Source organism: Phalacrocorax aristotelis, chromosome 3 (assembly GCF_949628215.1).
Source record: "Phalacrocorax aristotelis chromosome 3, bGulAri2.1, whole genome shotgun sequence".
Lineage (NCBI taxonomy): Eukaryota > Metazoa > Chordata > Aves > Suliformes > Phalacrocoracidae > Phalacrocorax > Phalacrocorax aristotelis.
The window spans coordinates 69,750,025-69,772,612 of NC_134278.1; the positions used below are offsets into that span (position 1 = coordinate 69,750,025).

The following is a 22,588-nucleotide window of genomic DNA, read 5'->3' on the forward strand; positions in this document are numbered from 1 at the left end:
TCAGCTTCCTATGACATATTAATGTGATTAGCAGGTGTCGACAACTGGTGATTCTCGTGTGCCTGTACTTATGCCTCCCTGGTGATGGTGAGATTGGAAGGTGCTAGTCATAAATGTTTCATAACAGTGTAGGAGGTTGTCATCTAAAAGTCTGGCTATCTGGCAACCGCATCAGCTGTTGCCTTAAAGCAAACTGCTCCCTGACTAGCTCATGGGTGTAACAGTAATCACAGTGTTCGCAAGGGTGCACACACAAAGGAGAGGCAGATGTGAGTAATGGACCTTGCTGCAATCAGCCAAAACAGTTCCACATGGTGGTGTGAGAAGGCAGCCAAACCAAATTAAAGGGATCACCCTATTTCTTCTTGGGATCCAAGAGGCAGGCAGTTTTGCAATGTTCCCTCTTGTTTCCACTGTGGGAACAGGCATCAGAGTGTTAATTACCAGAGTTCAAGAAAAGGAGCTCTTGTGACTAATGAACTACTCCTTCAACCACAAAAACCTTGAAACTTTTAAAAGGCAAGCTCTTAATTGCATGTTTGAGATGAAGGCCCTAGGGTGGGGGGTTGTTGTGCCATATTAACCACATAAAGTTATCAGGCACACAGGCTTCATGAGCTAGAGACACAAACAAGTGATGTAGAGTGTTCTGTTACTGCTTTGAGAAAATGAAATGACTTTGTGCTTGACCTGTTGGAGGATAGTATTTATTTTTAGTGCCAGCAAAGGTGTGGGTTTTTTTACACTTGATAAGAAGTATAAAAATTAATCTACTGCAAAGATGTTGACCTATTTTCCCCATGGGAGGGGCCTAACCTATTAAAGTTGACAAGCTGTGGAGGCAGCCACCTTAGGAAGTATTCTTCAAAGGGGACAGTGCTTTTGTGTTGCTTGTAGTCAGTATGTAATTACTGTGATTAATACTAATATTGCATGTGATTGAATTCTGTGCTCATACTTGCTTCCGCTTTATTCTTTTGGAAGAGTATTTATCCATGCTGTTGTGAAGAAGCTTTTAGCAACAGTAAACCAGATGGGCAGGGGCTTGGTGGTGGGGTATATGGGCTGATGGCAGTCCAGCTCTGGATAAAGTGGCCAGAAGTTTTTATTTTTGTCTCCAAGTGGAACAGGTTGGTTGTTTTTTAAGCTGGATTGTTGCTTTGCCAGGGAGTCTGGCTATGCAGTCATCTCTAAAGGTGTATTTTGCTGGACGTTTCAGTATGGAGATGGAGAGTGTGGCTGGGTGGTGGTCTGACCTGTCCTCTCTGTCCCAAAGCTCCCCAGGCCTGGCCAGTTCCCCCTCTAGGAAGAGGGTGTGAGCTGCTGCTGTCAGCTCTCCTCTGGAGGTAAATGCATGTTTTTACTTTCTCTGGCTCTCATTCCAGTATCTTTCAGCAGGATTAGTGCGTGTGTGTGAGAGGGGGAAACAGCAGTTGACATATAGTGTCTGCAGACCAGAAGGTTGATGACAGTTTTATACCTATTAGAATTGAAAACATTGGGAGTAAAAGAAATACCTGTCTTATTTCACGTGAGCAGGATGGGATGTCTAGAGAGAGTAACTTACGGTTAAGAAGGCCTCTATGTTAACGCGTTTATTATATGTCCATGATGCTCTTTGGTGGATTGCTAGCTTTTGAGATACTGCTACTTCTGTTAATTTGAAATAAACACTAAGTAGGAAAATAATGCAAAAAAAATTGTGTGCTTACTGTAGTTGAAGCAGTGTGACTGTTTAAAGGTCAGTTAAATGATCTCTGTTGGGTGAATTTCTCAAATGAAAATTTTCAATAGTAATTTCTCCTCATCTTTCCCTCTTGTGGCTGTATTTCCCTTTATTCCTGGTATTTTCCAGTTATGTGATCTTCTTTCCCAGGTGGTATTTTGTCACATTGGTCTTGGATAGGAACAGCCTCACTGTCTCCTGGCTGTTTTATAACAGTTTTCAGAGGATTTTGGACTTTTTTCCTCAGTAAAGAAGGTGCTTATAGAAGTAACAAAGAGCAGCGAATGTTTTCATGAATTGTATTAGTCCTTGGGTGGGGAGCCCTCGTTCTTTTCCAGCTAATGGTAAGCAGAAGACTTGGGCCAGGTAGCCTCTGTGGTGACGGTTTGGAAATGAGTTGGTACTTCACAGCTTTCTGCTAACAGGTCTCCATTACTTGTGCAGAGGGCACTGCTGGAGTTGGTGGGTGTTTTGGTGGCTTTGGTGGAGAGCACGTGGGGGTGGTGCCATCCTCTCAGTAGCAGCCTTGGTTTGGGGATGTGAAGCCAAGTCCACATAAAGAGTGAGCATCTGTGAGACACACTGTTTCTTTGTTGCTGTTTCAGTAACTTCTAAAAATCACTATTGCCTTTAATTTAGAAGAGAAACCCTCCTTTCCTTTCCCCTCCCCACCCCTTACCTTCCCCAACTGTTCCCCACTGCCTGTAAGACCTAATGATTAACTTGGGTGTAAATAAGGTCACTACAGTGCCTGTAAGTGAAGAACAAAGATGATCAGTAATCAAACAGGCTTCCATAAATCACTGTCTTCAAAGTCTATTGCCACATAGTTAACAAATAGGAGTACTCTCAGGGGTGGAAGAGGGTCAACCTGGTTGCATGTTCTCTCTCCTCTTACAAAGTAGCACGCCGAAGTATTACTTCTGAATTTATGTTTCCAAATACATCCTTGGGCACAGTGAGCAATTCCTCATGATTTGGAAGTTTGAAAATTCGATCACTAGCTGGAGATTGCTACACAGTACTAACCATGTGGCAGATCAACTTGCAGAAGTCCAAGCTGGGGAAGTGAGCTCTAGCTTGAAGAGGGTACTTGATCCCTTTAGGTAGCTTGGAAATAAGGCTCTGTCATACTCAAGATAAAGTATGCGTCCAGGAGAGAGGCTGCTCAGGCAGATTTAATTGGTCAGAACAAAGAACTGTATTTGAATAAAAGTTATGATATTTCTGGATTGAATGTAGAATCTTTTTATTAGTGGGCAAACTGCTGCTTCTAAGTTTCCGTGACTTTTGGTTTCACACAGTCAGATGTACGAAGGGCATTCTGCCTATCAGATAGCCCTTTTACAAAAATGATACAACTTTTAAAGATGGGAAGGGTGTGTGTGTGTGTAAATTACAATTTTTTTTTTTACGGCATTTTGTAACCTTTTACATGTTTTGAATTAATGGGTCCAAGTCCATTCTGTGATTAAGGTAATTATAAACTCCTTTGACAGATCAGGAGAAGAGAGCATATAATATCTCAGCTTAGCTCTGGAAAGCTACGTTGAAGAGAAGTATGTTAGAATAAAGTGGCTAGGCTTCTTCCAAATCTGTGTTTCAAGGACCAGTGAAGCTTTGAGGATTTTACAGTGCTCATGAAATACAGCTTGATTGTTCTTTCTACCCTATTCTTCAAGTATAATCTTAGTTACAGAGCTACGTAATGCACTCAGTTTCACATGAAAACTTGCATTTACTACTTCTCGTTATTTCTACTCTTCATACTGATTTGCAAAAAACCACTGAAGTTTGTCATAGCTGGTAGTGGACAGCATAAAACCTCTGAGCACCAACAGGATGCTTGATTTTATTTTTTTTTTTTTTAAATAAATCTTAATGCTACTTGAAAGGTACATAGAGGACCAGTAAGTAGAAGAAAAATAAAAAACAAATGTCTAGGTAACCCTAGAAATAGAAATTGGGGAGGGGAGCATATTGGATTTAAAAAATAGGTGCAAAATTGATTGCACTCACTGTTTAGGACAGTGTTTGCATCTGCTTTTTCTAACCTGTTTTTTCACCTGTTTCAGAGACTTCTGGATTGAATTCATTCTTTGTGATTAACTACTGTGTTAAGAATAAGTGCAGTCATCCCTTTCCTGCTCTTGCAGTTTCTTTTGCCTCTCTCCATAACTCCGGCTAGGACATTACAGTGAAGGGTTTTGTCTGTATGATTTTCTTGTTAACAGGTATCTCTTGTTAGTGTCCAACTCAATAGCCATATCCTTCTGATTATGTACTTGGGGTAGCTAAGGCAGGGTCTACATCCAGGAAACTGCAATATGCTCTGAATTGTCAACATAAGTGTACAGGAAGTATCTGGGGTTTGTTTGTTTACTTACAAAAAGAGCAACCAAGATGGGTGAGAAAAAGCAACTGGATTTGCTGTGGGAAGCAGGAACACGAACCTGTCATAGCGATGCAGGTGTTAATAGGTGATATTTTGATCTCTGCTCTTAATACAGCAGCAGAACTGTAGGTTATTTTTGGTTCTTGAAGTAATGTTACAGGTTCAGGATCAGGGCCTTGCTGTAAAAGACTGCATGCAATCTCCCACATACAAACACGTACACACGTAGTGTGCTCCCCAAGGACTAAATTGTGTCAGACATTAAGAATGCAAATCATTTATGGGATTTTCATCCCTTCATGCATCTGTTTTGCAAATATAGAGCTCAAAGCCTTAAGGGAAGATTGCCCACTTAATCATCTTAGAGTAGGACTGTTAAATGGTTAGTTTATTACTTTCACAAATGTTAACTATTTAGCCTTATTTAAAATCCAATTTAGAGAATCCTTCCCCTTGGTTACTGTACAGCTATAGATGTGGCTGATGTGAAGTTTGATATAACTGAAATGGGGAGGAGTAGTGTTTGGGATGAGGGAGAAATAAGATCCACAAGGTGGATCAGCCACTGGGTTAACAGAAACTTTCTCCATGAGTGGCTTGTCAGTTTTTGCTTCTGTAAGGGTTGCCTTTCCCTACCAGTTCCTGTCCTCACGGCTGTTGAATTTGTGCTTAACCGAGATGAGCATGGGAATGGTGATTTTTTTTTTTTTAGTTGATTATTGATTAATTTGTTCTGTATGAAAGCCAAACCTAATGAAAAAAGTTAACATATAAAGAAAAAGATTTTTTTTCTAAAACAAGCTTTGAAAGTAACATTGTTCTCTTTCAAAAAAAAAAAAGCTGATAGTGTCACAGGAAAAACTCAGTATGAGGAAAAATTGACTGTGCATAAGAAATCAGTGATGCCATGTAGACAAAGAGAATTGTTAAATGCATGAGAATAATGAACTGAAGCATTGTTTTGAAGTGTCAGTAGGCAAAAGATAATATAGGTGGAAATGCAGGTGGCTGTATTTTACTGAGGTGAACTCTGTGAAGCAGAAACATTTCCTCATTCAGACAGCTTTGAATTTTTGACATGTTGAAGTTTTATCTTGTGATGATGATGATGTAAACTGTGTGTTACTGTGAATGCATTAACATTACAATGGAAATTACAAGAGGTTAAGGGGAGTGGCTCATTAAATTGTCCAGGAGTGCTCCCATGTCTGGTGCTGTTGTGAAAATTTTTAAAACTTGGATGTGAATTATTTTATAGTACTAACGAAGTTTGGTGAGCAAGAAAAGTACAGTGATAGGGAGCTGCTTCTTGGTAAGTTTAACTTAGTATGGCTGCTTCTTGGAAAACTGGAGCAAGGAGATGTGAGGGATGGGGGAACCTGCCAAAGGACATAACCCTCAGTAAGAAAGGAAATGTTGCTTCACTTTAAGCAATATTATACAAAATGACTGGTGGTAGTAACATCTGGGTCCCAGAAGACCAGTCTGACCAGTAACCTGGAATACTGGTGTGACCCAGCGTAGCCAGTTTTGAACACTTCAGCAGTAAATGCACTTGCTGTGTCTTGAATATTTTTTTTAACCTGGGGATATGGCGAGAGCAGTGTCACGCAGGAGGGACTTTACTGTTGTTATGTCAAATACTGACAGTGCAGAGACTTTCTCCATCTGTGTCCCACCTTCTTCACCTTCTCCCTCTTCCCCATCCCCACAAATACCTAGAGGGGCAAATAGATTTGTCCGCTATACCTTCTAGCTGTACAACCCTCCATCCCACACCACACCGTATTAATCACTGTCCTCTGTTTTGTGGCACACTCTACCTCTTTTCCAACATCCCATCAGTCATTAAAGTGCCTTCTTATTAATTAAGTCCATGGTGCTACATACAATCTCTCTGGTTCCTCCTGTATGTCACCTATACATCTCCCAAAGCCTCCGCCTTGCATGGTGTCACTTGCTGCTGGGCTGTGTACTAGTGTCTCAGGTGGTGTATGTTGCTCCACAACACAGAGCTTGTCCAGCCTGCTATTTGCAGCATTTCTCTAGTGCACTGGTGTGCCTCCCGGAGGATGCTCGGACACAGCCAGAGACCCTCACCACCTCTAGTTTGACTCTGACCACTTTTGCTATGGATAGGACCTGGAATGTTTTCTGGCAAGGGGGTGGTAGTATGGTGCAGGTGAGAAAGAGGAGGATCAGGGATGTTAGAGAAAGGAGTGGGATGGATGATGGGAAGAACAAGACTAGAGAGGTGGTCTTCAGCCATGCAACATGACCTACAGTGTCCTAATTCCATAATTTTCACAGCTTCCAGAGTTTTTGCCTCTGGGGACTTCAATGATTCCATATTCCTGCTATGGTTTAAGCTACAATATCTATTTCACTAGAACAATAAAATGAAATTAAATTGTTTCAATTAAAAAAAAGATCTAGTTCCTGTAATCTTGTGGATGTCTCCACAGCTAGCATTGAGGCTGTTTTGGGTTCAGTGATAATATATTTCCATAAGTGAAATGGTAAAGTGTTTTAAAGGTTTGTTTTGAGTTATTGTTCTCCTGTAAAAAGTGTGTGTTAGAATAGTTGTATAAAAAAGAAATAGCCCAACAAATTTAGCGTGGTTGTGTGAGTTGGAAAAATCTGGGAAATGTATTTCTCTGTGGTTGCACTGATTTAGTGAAAACATCTGTATCTGTTAGTAGCAGAAATAAGATTTTTGGTTTTTTTTCAGGCTTCTCTTTGGGGCTGTTAATGGGTGTGAGGAAATTTGCCTCTCTGTAATGAGGGTCTGCAGCCAGTCCAGTGAGGAGCAGCATGGTGGGGGTCTCACAAGGTGTCTGGCAGATGAGCTCTACTGGGCATAGTTGTACCACTTTCTGCTGCTTATCCTCCACCCACCTGCAACTTTCTGCCCTCCTCCTCTGCAGTACCTCCATAGCAAAGATGGTGGACCAGTTGTGTCCTCCTAAATCTCTTCCTAGTTTAGAGCCCATTGCACTAGCTGAAGCTGCTGCTGACGTTGAGCTTATAAAGGTCCTATTGCAATGGTTGAGGCACAGGCATCCATGAAGCTTGCCTTCTCCTGTCAAGATGTTGATGTTAAGTGGCTGGGACAAATCAGTCTCGGGTGGTGTGGGGGAGCTTTACCTCATTTTTGGATAAAAGTGAGTTGGCAGGAACCAACTATGAACCTTTGTGCCATCTGGGATCCAATGAAGTAAATGTTCTGAGGTCATGTTGTCCTCCTGCCTGTGGCCTCCTTACTGAGAGTCAGGGTGTTGGACCAGCCTGAAGATGAAATGGCAATTGGTCTCCTACCTCAGTTCTTGTTGCCACCTAGCTGCAGAAGAGACAAATGCTGTGGTATGCCCATGGGTGGTTTGCTTCCGAGTTAGCTGTCTCATATACTCTGTACAGGAAAGTGCATGTGGTGAAGTGGATTGGTTCCCTGCAAAGCCTAGCACTGTATGGAGGGAGGGACAAAGGTCTTGTTTGCAGGTTCTTCTCAGCTGCAGCTTTCAGTGGCCAGATACCACCCTGCTTTCATTCCTGCCGAAACCCTACTGTGCCTAGGCAAAGCTGTAATTTGTGTCAATGGAATGAACAACTGATTTTTCAGTGAGAGAGAAAAACAGACCTACCTTGACCCCAGAAGTTGCAAATTCCTGTTTGAGTATAATTTAAAACATATTGGCCAGCATGTTTTAAAGTGTACTTAGTATGAAGGAAAAGCCCTATTGGGGTGACAAAAATGAATGCTGGAATAATTTGGTTTTCTCCACTTTTTACTTCTGAATTTACCACTTGCTTTTGTTTCCTGCTGGAGAAAGACTTAGTGGTTCTTTGAGCCCATATGCATTGCGAAAAAACTTCTGAGCATCCAAGATGAGTGAGATTTTCAAGCCCAGGGTGGAACAGTGTCCCCACATTTAAACTTTGGTAAATGTTTCATTGTTAGAGTTCTGACACAGTATGTGAGGACAATGCTTTGTCACTAATAGCCTGAAGGACACATGTATTTATCCTGATGTATGTGGAACAGTTCCACACTCATTGCTTGAGTGGAATTAATGAAGCCACTCCACGCTGGGGTAATAAAGTAACGAACTTCTGTTGGTGCCTTGTTTAAGCAACACCTTTGATTAATCATGGATGTCAGTTGCAGTTGTCAAAAAAGGAGAATCTTCTAGGGTGTAGGAAGGAGCTGGCAGTATTTTTAGACCTTTTAAATCCTGTTGCATCTATCTCTTATCACAGCCATTTAGTTGTCTTTCTTGCCTCCCGTAATACATGCATGTGACTTTAAAGTCATGTTGAGTGATTATTTTTACCATGCTAAAAGCTCTGTATTTGCTGACACTGTCAGTCATGTCTTTACCAGCAAAATGGTTTTATTAGGTTGTGACAAACACTAGGGTATGTTCACTGGACATGTGATGGCTGTCAAAAGAGTTTGAATGGATTAGTTCAAGAACAATTTTTTTTATTAACAATTAACGGTGAAGTTTTCTGCCGTTGCAGTAGTCTACTACAGTATGCAGTGCTGAGCTCTGTGGGTTTTAACATAATTTTTCTGGGGGGGATAGGTTGATTGCTAGATATAATGGTAAAAACATAGGGTGAAAAAGAATAATGAGATCTGGGTCATACTTGCTGGCAGTGCTTCTGTGTCAGTGGAGAGGCATTCTAAATCCATTTAATTATAGCTATTTTAAATGCAACCAACAGAAAAATAGGCACACCTTTGCACGTATTAGCATATTGGGCAAAGAGGTGTTTTCTTGTTTCAGTTTGGAGTTTATAGTAGTTCTTAGGTGCTACTTGAGCACCTAATGTTGATTAAATACAAGTGCCTCATTACAGCTACGATATACTGCTGTTCTATTTGGTTTGTGATGCCTTGCTCATGCTGCAGTACACCCAGGGGATGAAGGTGAGTTGCGTTTTGCCACAAGTAGGATATCGTTTTTACTGTGAAGTTGGGGAGGATGTTGTCAGCAGTGTCCCTGAAGACATCTTGTGATATTGGCTAGGAAGCTATTTGGGCCAGTCTGCCAAGGGCAGGTGTGTTCTCTATTTTAATGTTTTGCATGCATTTGCTGATTGTTGGCTTTCATCGCACGTTCCGTTGAAACTTGGAGTGCCAGGTCTTCCTGCAGAGAACATATGGATATTCTCTGCTTCAATCTCATTTATTTCGTTTGCCAAACAAAATCTGTTAAAGTACAGAAAGACTGCTTTTGCCAAGCGTAGCTGGTCAGTGAGTGATGTAGCTAATTCTTAAAAAAGAGAAAACCAAAGCATGAGTGTTGGATTGTGTGAAGCTACTTCATTATGTGGAACTTAATCCTTGATGCAGACAGAGAATGTATACCAAAGTCAGCAGGAAAAAACTATGTGCATCGGTTTTCTTTTCATCCTTCATCTTTCTCTGGTCAGCAGTCCTGTTCTGGTGGTGACTGGGTTTAGCAAAGAGTTACGGCTGCAGTGCTATCAGCAACATGTCATACTGCTGGGCGTTTGAGGTCGTGAATATGAGCCCTTGTTTGTGGTTCCTATTATTCCTTCTTTGGGAATCCATTTTCCCAAGATGAGTATTTGGGGTGGCAACATGGAGTCTGGCTGCCTGGGGCTGACTGGTAAGTCCTGAATGAGGGTGTCTCTCATCTCTTCCCTCTTCCTTCCAGGTGAGTAAAAATTTCCACCCTAGAAGCCAAACAATACTTAATGGCCTAATATTCAGAGGTGGGGTCAATTGTCTTCTGTTAGGGAAGTGGGTGACATTAGTGACCATGATGGCAGCAAAGCCCCGCTAGGTTATGGCCTAGTAGGTGCAGCAGGGACCCACAGCTGTGCACAGATGTCCAGTCCAGCTCTGCTGGTGAGAAACTGGACTGCATGTGTATTCTGACCCACCTGCCCTCACATCAGTGGGAATATAATACCATAGATTTTTTTTTTTTGTTTCCTATTATACTCTACTCTTTCATGCATAGAGGGAATGCCCTGTCAGATTGAAAAAGGCTTTATTTTTTGTCTCTCTGTGGTTGTAGCATAGTGATCTATTTTTCAGTGTAGTAAAGTATGATTACCCTATGTATTCATGCTTGTATCCATTTTATAAAGAGAGATTTTTCTGGTTAAACCTGTACATTATTGTGCTGTGTGTTTTGTTTTTTTTTTTTAAAAAAACATGGCATGCCAGAACAATTCAATTTTCAACCTCTATAGCATTATATTTTAATTTTGCCTTTAATTTGAAGATTTAAAGCTATGTCATAATAAGAAACCCCCTATGAAAAAATAGTAGAAATAGGTTTTTCTTTCCCCACCTCAATTTTTTTCATGAGTTTCCTGAAAAAGAGCTATTGCAAAGAAAGAAAACTCAACTTTGGTTTTAGCTGAATTGCTTTTGGAATTAAATACCATTAACTTCATTTATTATAGAATTGCTTTTATCTCAGTTTATTGTATGATACTATTCACTCATGTCAAATATATTTTTGCAGTCCTGATGCAAGTTCAGTTGTTGTCAACTGAAGGTACAATTTCTAAATTAATTCACTCTTGCAATTTCACACTCACTGTTAATATCTCAAGCTGGATTACAACCCACAAGAGCAGCTGTGTGATCTATTTCCTACTGTTACTAGGGTCTATTTTTGCTGTGTGGTTTTTAATTTTTTTTTTTTACCAGTCTGTAAAAGCTTTGGTTATATCTTTGGCTTAAATTTGATATCACGATTCAGTGTTAGTGTTTAGCCATTTCTTCCATTCCCCCCCATCCCCTGCCTTCTATTTCTCTATATAGGAGTATTTTATTTTTGGGAAAATCTTGTCACTATTACAGTAAGTACTAACACCAATAGTAGCATTCACTAGCGAAGAGATAACAATTTTCTTAAGTCTTAGGATAAAAGTAGTGAAAAGGAAGTACCATCTACATTTTCGTGCTGTGAATGGCACAGCTGTGGAAGTCCTGTGTCCTGTGCCATCTAGCTCAGTGTCCCATCCTGAATGTTTGCCAAAAAGGGATATGTTAAGGATTGCAGGAAAGGTGACATATTATGTGTTTCCTTCTGGAGACTTTCTCAAGCCTTCAATCATTTCTGTTCAAGTCTTTCAGAGTCAGACATGACTACTGTGGCATTTTCTTTCATGAACCTGTTCACCTTCTCTTGAACCCATATGGATGTTGAACATTCATTGCATACTGCTGTGTCAAGAATCGCTGTTATTGCTTGTTGGGACCTGTTACATGCTAACTTCATTGGCTCTCCCTAATTCCTGTATTGGAAGAGACAATGTATAATCAATGCTCTGCTTTTCCATGCCACTTCTGGCTTTATAGGCCTTTATCATGTCCTCTTCCTCCCTACAATCTGTTCTTCTGTAAAGACTCCACTCTTCTATATTCCATGTCTGCTTAGTTTTCTGAAAATATTCTGTGGGGGAAATCTGAGTGTGTTTTTCTGGCTTTTGTAGAGAGAGGTCTTGCTTTGCAAACCTGCTGGAGTTTTTGGAAGGGTCCAGCAAGTGTGTGGACATAAGGTATTTTGACTCTTCCTTGACATACTTCATGGTTTACCTGTGAAGTGTTGAAGCTTATAGTTGTCGTCAAATTTACAGTCTGGAGCGTGATAATAGTTACTGCTGGAATGGTCTCAATCAATGGCTTTGTAAGGAGGACTGGTAAAAAGTATAGCACAGTGGAAGACCTGTCAATCTGAGATGGCATCTATATGGAGTGACTAGAGGTTAAACACGGTCTCCATAGCCCCTCTGGTCAGAATGGCTTACAACACAAATTTAGCCACAAGTTATTACAAGGCAAAGTTTTCAGTTTTGCATTCAAAAGAAGCTAAGGGATTTGTGGATGGATTTGAAGTGAATGAATGGATTTATTCTGAGGTAGAGTGAACGCATGTGTGTGTAGTCTGTTTTTCCAGGCTAAATATGTTAGTTGGAAATACTGAAAATAGAGGCATATTGCAAAAGGCTTTCTGTGCAACTGTCAGTCAGAGGGGACAGTGAAGCACTCATCAAATTTGAAGGCTTTGCCTTTTCCCTCTGTCCTGATGTGATGTTCATGAGAGCTGCCCTCTGCATCTCTGCTGGCAGGCAGAGGCCAGAAATTTGTCTGGTTCCATCCCTGTATGAAAGGGGAGGGAGGAATAGACAAAAACTTCTGTACCATTCTGGCTGTTCTAGGTGATGCCTGTCCTCAGCAAAGCTAGACCTAATGCCTGGTGGGGCAACAGGCTGTCCCTGCTTGGTTAGGATGCAGATGATTAAACAGAAATGTGGAAGGGTTGCTTATAATTGACTACATGAAGTTTATGCAGGAGACACTTTGTGATGCTGATAATAAGCAGCTCTTGCTCTTCAGTTCTGTGGTTTTGTGGCTTTTTGTGTTTTTTTTTTTTTTAGGTGATTGATACTTCAGATGATGGCAGTGTTATGAGTGATTGCGAAACTACTTGGATTAAAAATATTGGACAATGAAGCTTTTTTTACCTTTGTACACCAGACAATAATTCAAACATCTCTTGAGGGTTTTTATTTTCCCTTGGCAAACTAAGGCCTTGAGCTGTTTTCTGGCCCCTGTAAGTGGCTCACACCAATTGATAACTTCTGTTTTGAAAACTTATGGATAGATAATGGTAAAACAATCATGATAGCTAAGAAACAATCAGACATATGGGTCCTACAAAGTCAGTTCTTACCTAGGCTCAAATTATTACTGAATTAAGTCTCCACTGACTGCTCTAGGTGTATTTTTTTACCATCCTTTTAAAGGACCTTGAATTCCTTTGTTAAAGGCATGCCTGGCTCTGTCTGTAATATTGCAGGAGGAGAATGGCAACTGTGGTGGTAGAGTTGAACAACCTTTCCACACTTTCACAGAATCACAGAATGGCAGGTGTTGGAAGGGACATCTGGAGATCATCTTGTCCACCCCCCCCACCCCCCCGCTTGAGCAGGCACACCCAGAGCAGGGGGTACAGGAACGTGTCCAGGTGGGTTTTGAATGTATCCAGGGAAGGAGACTCCACAACCTCTCTGGGCAGCCTGTGCCACTGCTCTGGCACCCTCACAGCAAAGTTACTCTCATATTTAAGTGGAATTTCCTGTGATCCAACTTGTGCCCATTGCCCTTTGCCCTGTCATTGGGCACCACTGAAAAGAGTCTGGCCCCATCCTCTTGACACCCTTCAGATATTTATAAGTATTGATAAGATCCCCCCATAGTCTTCTCTTCTCCAGGCTGAACAAACCCAGGTCTTTCAGCCTTTCCTTGTGAGAGAGATGCGGCAGTCCCCTGGTCATCTTGGTAGCTCTCTACTGGAGTCCCTCCAGTAGCTCCCTGTCTTTCTTGAACTGGGGAGCCCACAACCGGACACAGTACTCCAGCTGTGGCCTCACCAGGATGGAGTAGAGGGGAGGATAATCTCCCTCAACCTGCTGGCCACACTCCTTTTAATGCACCCCAGGGCACCGTTGGCCACGTGGCCACAAGGGCACATCGCTGGCTCAGGGTCACCTTGCTGTCCACCAGCACTCCCAGGCCCTGCTCAACAGAGCCACTTTCCAGCAGGTCAATCCCCAACCTGTACTGGTGTGTGGGGTTGTTCCTCCTCAGGCACAGGACCTAACACTTGCTTTTGTTCAATCCAGAACTACTGTTTCTTTTTTCACTCTGGGAAGAATTAAGCAAACACTTGAATTTATGTAAAAGAAATCTAAGAAAATGCTTCAAAGTAAACCCAAATGGTCCTTTTTTAAAAGGTACTTAAAACCCTAGGGGTTTCTAACAGTGAACAGCAGTTTCATCTCTATTGTACCCTGTGACAACACCTTGGTCTGTAGCTTTAATCACTAACTTCCCTGGAAAAGTAACATTTTGTTATTCATTTGTATTAATGTAGCACTTCTGAATGTCTGCTATGGAACCCAGACTCCCTTTCCCTCTTGTATAAGGCCGAATAAAAACAGAGTTTCTTTCTTTCTCCAAAGTGCTTACAACTGAATTTTTAACTATTATATCTGTTTTCATTCCAAAAGTTATTGTCTCCAGCCATTCCCATTTGAAGACAAGTCTATTCAAATTCTAGATTAATTTTACTTCTCAAAATTAAAAAATAATTTTTTTCCAAGAGTTTTTAAAATTCATTTTCTCTAGGTGAAAATTGCCAATGTAGAGCTCCTTTAGATAGCCGTCTCTTCATTTTTAGGAATTGTTAATAAAACTTATCAGAGTTTCCATGTTTTCGTTGTTTATATAGATTTTTAGCTATTAATCAGCTGTTATTAATGGAAAACAACTGGTATCTTTAAATCTACCCTAAAAGAAAACTATGTTTGTTTTCCTTGTCCTTGAACTTTTCAGTTTGTTCCTTTACACCCTGTACCTGTCCTGCTGAGCTGATTCAGCTTTTCATGGCTGTCTTGCAGCCCTTTTTCCTTACTATCATTTGCCTTCTCAGATGCTGGTTTACCTGCTTATGAAGTAGCTTTTTTGTCTTTCTAGTGTTGGTTTGCTGCCTTGCTTCCCTTCTGGTTTTTTTTTTCTTCTTTTTATTAATTTATTCTAGTCCTGGAAATGGGTGGAGGAAATGGAGGAAGCTATCACAATAACAATGAAAAAGTGATGTGGAATATAAATGATAGTATAATGGCGTGTACCATGGGTATATCAAAGATTCTCCTAGAACTGATGATCTTTCAAAGCTTGGGAGAATGGTTGAAGTTGATGTGTGCAAGGAGTCTTTGGAGACTAAAAGTAGCAACTGAAGAGACCCTGAAGGGGAGATCAGAATAAGAGTGACTTTCTTAGGTGGAAAGGTCAGATTCTTACAACATTTGAATGTGTGTTTCTTAAGGTGATGAGGCAAAAAAGACTTCAGCAGTCCCACCTAGGCAGCTATCCAAGGTCCAAAAGAGCCGCCCGACAGGCTGAGGGTTGTAGGTGAACCTTGGTATTACCCTGAAAGACCAGGTGCTGCCAGTTTGTTAGTCACCCAACAGAGAAGAGAGGAGTTACATGTTCATAATAATAAGGCTGTATTTCCTTGAGACAGTAAGCAGTGATCCCCATGGGGGTGCTGTGTGAAGGAGATGGTCCTGTACTTACAAGTTCTTCCTCTGTTCAAGTGGCTTGTACTCCTCCTGCTTCCTCCTGTCAGCTTTGGCATTTTATGATCTGTCCTGAGAGTATGTTCAAGTTCCTGAACAACTTGAAAATGATCCCTGTCACCCTCCAGTTTTCCCTCCCTGTTCTTTCCTCAGTTCCTTGCCCCGTCTATCTCCCCTTCTCCACCCCACCATGTTGGAGTCTATAGACTCTGCAGTCTCACAAGAGAAGAGTGGGGAAGAATGGGATGGTGGGAAGAAAGATGAGGTGGTGAGTCAGCTGATTTTGGAGCTGTGGCCATAATATGTTAGTTAATTATTTTTATTGCTTTATGGTAGGTAATTTATTTGGCACAAAAGTTCAGCAAAAAGTATGAAACTACTTAATGACTTAACTTATAAAGCACACGTCTCTAGTACTTTGGGAGTCAGATATGTCATTCCTGAATGGCTGACATCTATCAACGTGTTAATTCTCTCTGAATAGTAAACTGATAGTTATAGCTTAGGCCCAAGCCTCCCCCTTAAGCCTCTCGAAGTAGGTTTTTTCTTCTTTTCCCCTCAATTCTTATTCAAAAGAACTTTCTTAATCTTGGAAACAGACTGAGATTGGTATCAGTGCAAATCTGTACGTGTGAGCCCTGTCCTAATGTTTTTGCATGAATGCAAGGTATTGAATGTCTTCTGGGCCTCTCTGCGCAGTGATGGTTATTTTAGACAGAAAAGTCTAGACAGTTCTTAGGATCTATGGCACATCTCTACACCTGCCAAAATTTGGGAGGGAGTTTTGTTCAAGTTACACTGCAGTTCCTCAGAATGGTTTTCACAATATGAGTAAGACTTACTAGACTAGTTCTGTTCCTTTCCCTCCCTCCCCCCAAAAATCACTGCTACTCTTGTTGTAAAACTTGGGTAACGTTTTGCTATTTCTGTTTCCATCTTCCCTCTCATTCCCTAACAAGTAGGTAAGGAGGAAGGATGTTATCTTTTGTGCATGGTTTTGCTATATGTGCAAGGAATAATATAAAGATTTCTCACATGCAATTGAGAAAAATGTTTAAAACCCGCTTTTAAAAACCCACTTAGAGCACAAAATGAATAGATTAAACTTCAGAAGGGCTCTTCAGTAGGTAAGGGACGTAAATATACATATCTTTTCCAATGTCAGAGTCTTAATTGTATTTTTTTGGAAATAGAGAAAACTATTTTCTGCTTGAACCTACTAATTTTGCACTGTTGAAAATGACCTGGCATGTAAGGAAGCATCTTCCTGAGTTATGTATACTGCTTTTTGTTGTTTTTAATTCATCTAAGTTTCTAAAAATATTCAGACTTTGCTAACGGGCAATACCAAGTCTATGTGAGGCTCTGAAGTTCACAAAGAAAATACATGTCAAGAACTGAGATGTTTGGAAGAAGGAAAATGTGAGCAGTTCATTTAGATTATCAGTGGCATTTGAATGCTGCCTTTTTAAGCTTTACTTAAATATTTAGTTTATTTTATTGAACTGATGTATGAGTGCTTTTTCCTCCTTTCTCATTTCCTTCTTGGAGAAATGGGATTTTTTTTGTTTTGCATATGATGTTTAAACATTTCATTCATACGAAGAAAAAATTAAACAATAGGCTATAAATGTGGTTGCAGTCTCAATTAAAATGTTCAAGATTTTTCCATATGTTTCTTAGTAAAAATAACATGACCAATGTTAGTAAGCTCATCTTAAACCATTAGTGAATGCTTGCCACTAGTGTGTGGGTCTCGCTTCCTGCTTTGGATAGTTTTGGTCACTTAATCTTAAATACATTTCTAGCTGAGCCGCTGTGCGTCTGTGACTGTTTTGAATTAACATCTGTGTGATTTCATAGTATTTTATTTTGTAAAATATAGTCTTACGGTGTGATTGTAGAAGCATTGTTTTTAAGGACTCTTACTAAAATATAACTTGAACAGCTACCTCTAAAACATAACAGACCTTCAAGAACAGGCGAGCATGAATTAAGGAAAGCACAGGTAAGCTGAAAGCCGTAACTGGATTTCTTGGGGGGATATACACACATTTGAGTGTCATGTTTTAGCATACAATGAAGATCTAGAAAGTTGAGTCAACAGACAAAGAGAGTAGGGAAAAGCAACACTGCATCCAAAAAACTTTAAAAATAAAAACTTCATTGCATGCTGAATGAAGTGTTTTTATTTTAGGTGTTTGTGTAATTTGTAATGGAAACTACAGGCTTACAATGGCAAATGATGGGAAAAGTGGTCTGCAAGACAGCATTAAAAATCGGGAATGCTAAATATGTGCACTGTATGTCAGCCTCAGTTGAGAATTTAGTTTGAAAAAATAAATTGTTTAACAATGAAGGCCAGATCTTTTTATTATTTTTCCTGGGAAAAGAGTTTGTGTAGCCTAAGGGAGAATTTGGTGCCTGTGGGAAAGAGAACACTGGGCTCAATTTTCAAAATTTATGTGGCCTTGCCAAGACAGATGGGAGGAAACAAGAGTGCACCCCAAACAACTGTAGCCCTGGGAGACTCTGCTCATCTTGCATGCGGGTTTTCCCATTCATAATTATGCTTAAAAAAATCAAGCTGTGCACACTAGTAGCTCTGCACGTGGAAGAGTCAAGCTTGTTCAGCCAGATTTTGATGTACTGCAATAATTAAGCTTGCCCGAGTCGTGTAAAGGGGTGACTGTTAAGTGCCAGGGTGTCTGTCCTTATTAATTTCTGAGCGAGTGTTACAAAAGCAAGTGATGTGTGTTAAGTAAGCCTGTGCCTTTGAGAGTCTATAATCTACAGATCTGCTGTGACCAGACACTGCAAGGCAGCAGTGACTGCTCGTGCTGCTGTTAGGAAATGAGTATGTTTCATGTGACTCCTAGAACCCCCCTTGTGATTTGTCTCGAATGTTTTCTTGGCAGTAGAGTGTGCTGGGAGTGCTTGTTTTCCTGGTCACTACTGCGGCTCCGTGAGTGGAACCGAGTGCTGGTCTTCTGGCTCTCGTTTCCTTGTAGCTCAGGATGCTGGACGTGTTTCTCATCTCCAGCATTCGACATCCTGTCTATCTCAATGGCTTCCTTTTGAGCCAGCGTTGCGGATAAACATCCTTTACACAGCTAAAGGTTCGCTTTTTAAAAAACTGAATGGTCAAACAATGTAGCTATTGTGGATGCTACAAAGTAGATGTCAAATGTGTTATCTGAATTTTTGCTAGTGTCAACTATTTTCAGTGAATGTGGTCTATTTCTACCAAACAGATCTCACTGGATCTGTTCCTTTTGCTCTAGCTGATGTGTTGAAGTGGAGCAGGGCAATAGGAGTACTGCACCGCCTTTAAAATAACCCGTCCATCCAATTTTTCCCCCCAGATTGTTGCTGTTTGCAGGATCTTTAAGAACAGAAGAAATGAGCAGAATACACAAGAAAACAGGATTAACACATGAAGTTTAGTTAAATAAAACAAAATGAAAACCAGAAATCCTTTTTGTAATCACTGGGGGAAAGATATTGTAAAGAACAGGATCATAGAATTGCAATTTAAAGTGAGGATTTTGGGGATATTGCTGGGACAAAAGATTCTAAGCTGTTTTAAAAATACTTCATAGATACAAAAGTGAATTAGATTTCTTATTGGTGTGTGCCATTAATCCTTAGCAAGGGGAAGGATTGGCTGATTCAGGAAGCTGCAGTGTCTCATAAATCAAGGGAATAATGAGACTTGTGCCAAACATCATTTTGATTGCTTTGCCTTTGATTGTTCCATTTTCCTCTCATTATCACTCAGCCCTTTTATATATGAGTGGATGGGGAACTGCGGTTTTTTGTACTTTTGTTTGTTAGCTTGTTTAACTAGGCTTTAGGCAAGATCTCTGTTCTTGCCTTGCCTTGTTCTATTTATCTTTTGTTGGTCATTTATTATTTTTTGTTGTTGTTGCTTTGGTTGCCCTTCAGGGTTTTGGGTTACCATGATAGCTGAGTCTATGCACGCCCCCTGTTAGCTTTGCCTATGCAGACACCAGAGGAACATTCTTACCTGCTGATCTTGACCCACAAGGAACAGGTGGGTCGTGTGCTGATTTAGGTGACCCAAAGATTGGCATAACCTGTGTGTTCTGTTTCTATGGCCATGTGGTACCGCTTCAGTCACACTGCAAGTTTCTTTCATAATTTGGCATCGCCTATTAAATGAATATGCAATTTGTGCATTTCACAAAGTTTTTTGGTATTGTTTTTCTTTAATTGGGAGGAAGGGGAAGAAAAGACAGAAATCTGTAATCTCATAATCTCTCTCTTTTTTTGTGTTTTGGTAGGCCTGGACGATTGCCTGCAGCAGTATGTCCATAAATTTGAACGGGAGAAGATAAATGGTGAGCAGCTGTTACAGATTTCTCACCAGGACCTTGAAGACTTGGGTATCTCACGGATTGGACACCAGGAACTGGTTCTAGAGGCTGTGGATCTCCTGTGTGCGCTGGTTAGTGAAGTGGTGAACAGCCACGCAAAGCATTTCTTAAAGTACTTTTTTGGGTGATTAACTAAGGCGAGTCTGATAAAACCAGAATACCTGTGTCTCTTGCTTTCTGTTACACATCACGGTAAAAGCAAACAGTAAGAATTTGTTTAATTCTCACAAGCTTGGTGTTGTTGGCTCCTTAACCTTTCCTGATAAGAGGCAGCATTAATTCAGTTGCACTCCTAAAGAAAGAAGTTGTCCGAGTAGCATTGTTAGATCTTGTGGCTCCTCTTAGTGAAACAGTGTGATTAAAATTGCTATTGAGTAGAGTCAATTTGCCATAGAAGACATACTGTTGAGATGCTGATTGTTCCTCACGTTGGTTGAAATGGGTTTAGGGCAATTCTGTAGTCTGCATACAAAGTGAAGAAAATGTTCTTGAAGTGAGGTATGTTTTGCTAATTCGGTTAGTCGAGTTCAACTCATTGGATTCAGAATGTGTAAGCAGTTCTTCTGCCTTACTCCTGATATAACTGTGCAGATACTTTGTAAACAAACACACTCTGAAAGGATAAATACACTTCTGATTGGTTTGCTAGTGCAGGCTTTATTTAAAAGCCATAGTTTGGACACAGTCTTGAAGACGTGTTTGTAACACAGCGAATAAATACCAGAGGAATATATGGTTACACCAGGGAGAAGAGTGTGAATGGCTGCCCGATGATTCCTCAGCCAGCACTGGCCCGCCTTCCCTTCATTAGGCAAGACTGGCAGCACCGAGCGTGCTTGTCTTAAAATGAGGAGTCTTTATTGCCTGTGTGACACGTGTTTTATCTGCTGCAGAGGGGTGCTAGAGGGATCATTCCTACTCCATAACCAGGAACAAATTGGATAGCCTGTACTGGAAGAAGTATGCTTAATGAAATCACTTCATACAATCTGAAATGCTTCTCAGAGTTGCTTTTATATTTGAAAAATGTTTTATTTCCTCTTCAGTACTTGATCTATAAAAATTATTTAACATTTAACTTGAAAATCTAGTAGAACGTAATTAGCCTGAAATGCAGTTCATTTTGTGGGAAGGGGTAATCTGTAGGGCAAGTGAAGGAGTCTGGTGAGTTAGTAAATGTACTGTGTGCTGTATACAGTCCTGACTGAAGTAATGGATGTGGCAGCCCCCAAAAGCACTTTTTTCTTCTTACTACTTAAAATATTAGAATAAAATGAACAAAGCTGGACAACTGCCAAAACCTAAAGCTGTGTTTTATCTCCTACAATTTCCTTCTAATTTCCTTTGTAGACAGAAGTTTTGACCTCAGATTCATTTCTGGAAATCCTTTGTGAAATGCATCTCAAGTTAATGCATTAGACAGAGTTCACATATTGCAGCTGAATGTCCTTCTTCCCTTTTAAGAGGTAGAGGAAGAAGTCCCGTGTTTTAGGTCTGCCCTTTGTCACCTTCCTGATGCCCCTTCCCTTGAGTTTTTGAGATTTTTGTATAAAATCACCATTGATTTTGTTCCCGAGGGGATGGTGTGTGTTAAGTTCTAGTGACAGCCAATTGTTTTTAATTTTGCTGTCTTTTTGTGTGAGGGAGTAAAGGTTTCCCTATTCCACCTGTACTAATTCCTTGAAAGTGGGCCTGTGCCTTGATATCATTTAGTAGATAAGGTTTTTTTTTTTTGTGTATAGTGCATTTCTTTAACTTTTGGGGCCTTGAATTAAAAAGTAAATGCACTGTGTTAGGGATTTCCCCCCCCGCATCTTTTAGCTCATACTGTGGAAATGTAGCATTGGCTGGGCCAGCCTTAGGTCTGGCTTTGAAAGTTGTCCTTCTCGGGGGTGGTGGGGAAGGGCTGAGAGGGGGTTTGGTGGTTTCTCAGTCCTAGAGTTCTCAGGAAGAATTTCGCTTTTTTTGTCTAGTTTTGCCTTGGCAGTTTTCCAGCTGAGCTTTCCTTCAGATCGGTGCTTTGGTTCCCTTGAACCACAAGAGCACATGCAGCTTTCATGGCAGTGAAGCAGCTGTCTTTGGAACATCTTTCTCCTGCAGTAACTCTTTTCAAGCGTTGACCATACAGATACTTTTTTCCCGCCTCAGCAGATCAGTTGTAAAACTACAGTGTGAAGGTAGTCCTTTCCTTGAGAAAGGACACTAAATACACCTCTCTCAGATTTTTAGAGGCATAGAGCCCTCTTTGGCAGTTACACTGCGAAGCTGAAAATATATCTGCAAGTTATGGTGTTTGCTGCAGTAAGTGAACTCTAGAACCAGTGTAGCTGAAAGAGAAATGAATGCATCTTTCTCCACTGCTTTGGTGATGAGGCAGAGTTTCCTCATCTCCTCATAGCAGTGGCCAGATGTGAACAAAGCTGCAGCTGAAGGGGCAGCAGGAGAGAGCGTGGACAGGGATAAAAAGTGAAGGTTCCCTGTGAGCACACACCTCTGTTGTTTTTGAACTGGTCCAATAGACTTTTTTTGAACAGGTGTTGAAAGCTTATTTAAGGAATTTAGAGGACTTATCAAAGAAACTGAATTCTCCAGAGGGGAAAAAACCATCAACTTGAGTGAGTGCCCCCATCTTTTTGTCAGTGACAATATTTGCTTGGGGGATAAAAAGGGGTGGGAGGAAGACATTTCTTAGTTGACTGAAGTATTTGGGGAAGGGGGAAACATACATAAATATGCTTTTTAAACTCATGCATAACCACAAACGCAGGGCCAGGGATCCAGAAAATAAGTTTTCTCAGCCAAATAATTGGGACGAAAAGCATCTAGAGTGGTGGTGAAAACTGAATACTTACTCATCATTCCCTGATGAGTAGACTTGCCTGTTTGGGCTTAATAAATATAAAACAATGCAAGCATTAACAGGAAACGGTA

The 22,588-nt window shown here is 40.7% G+C and overlaps 1 protein-coding gene across 1 annotated transcript in view; it reads left to right on the top strand.

The window, feature by feature from the left end:
• CNKSR3 (CNKSR family member 3) overlaps positions 1-22,588 on the top strand; it is a 64,662-nt gene that overhangs the window by 13,338 nt on the left and 28,736 nt on the right. Inside the window, exon 2 of the mRNA XM_075087896.1 lies at positions 19,565-19,728. Coding sequence (XP_074943997.1) covers positions 19,565-19,728 — 164 coding nt within the window. The remainder of the gene's footprint in view (positions 1-19,564; positions 19,729-22,588) is intronic.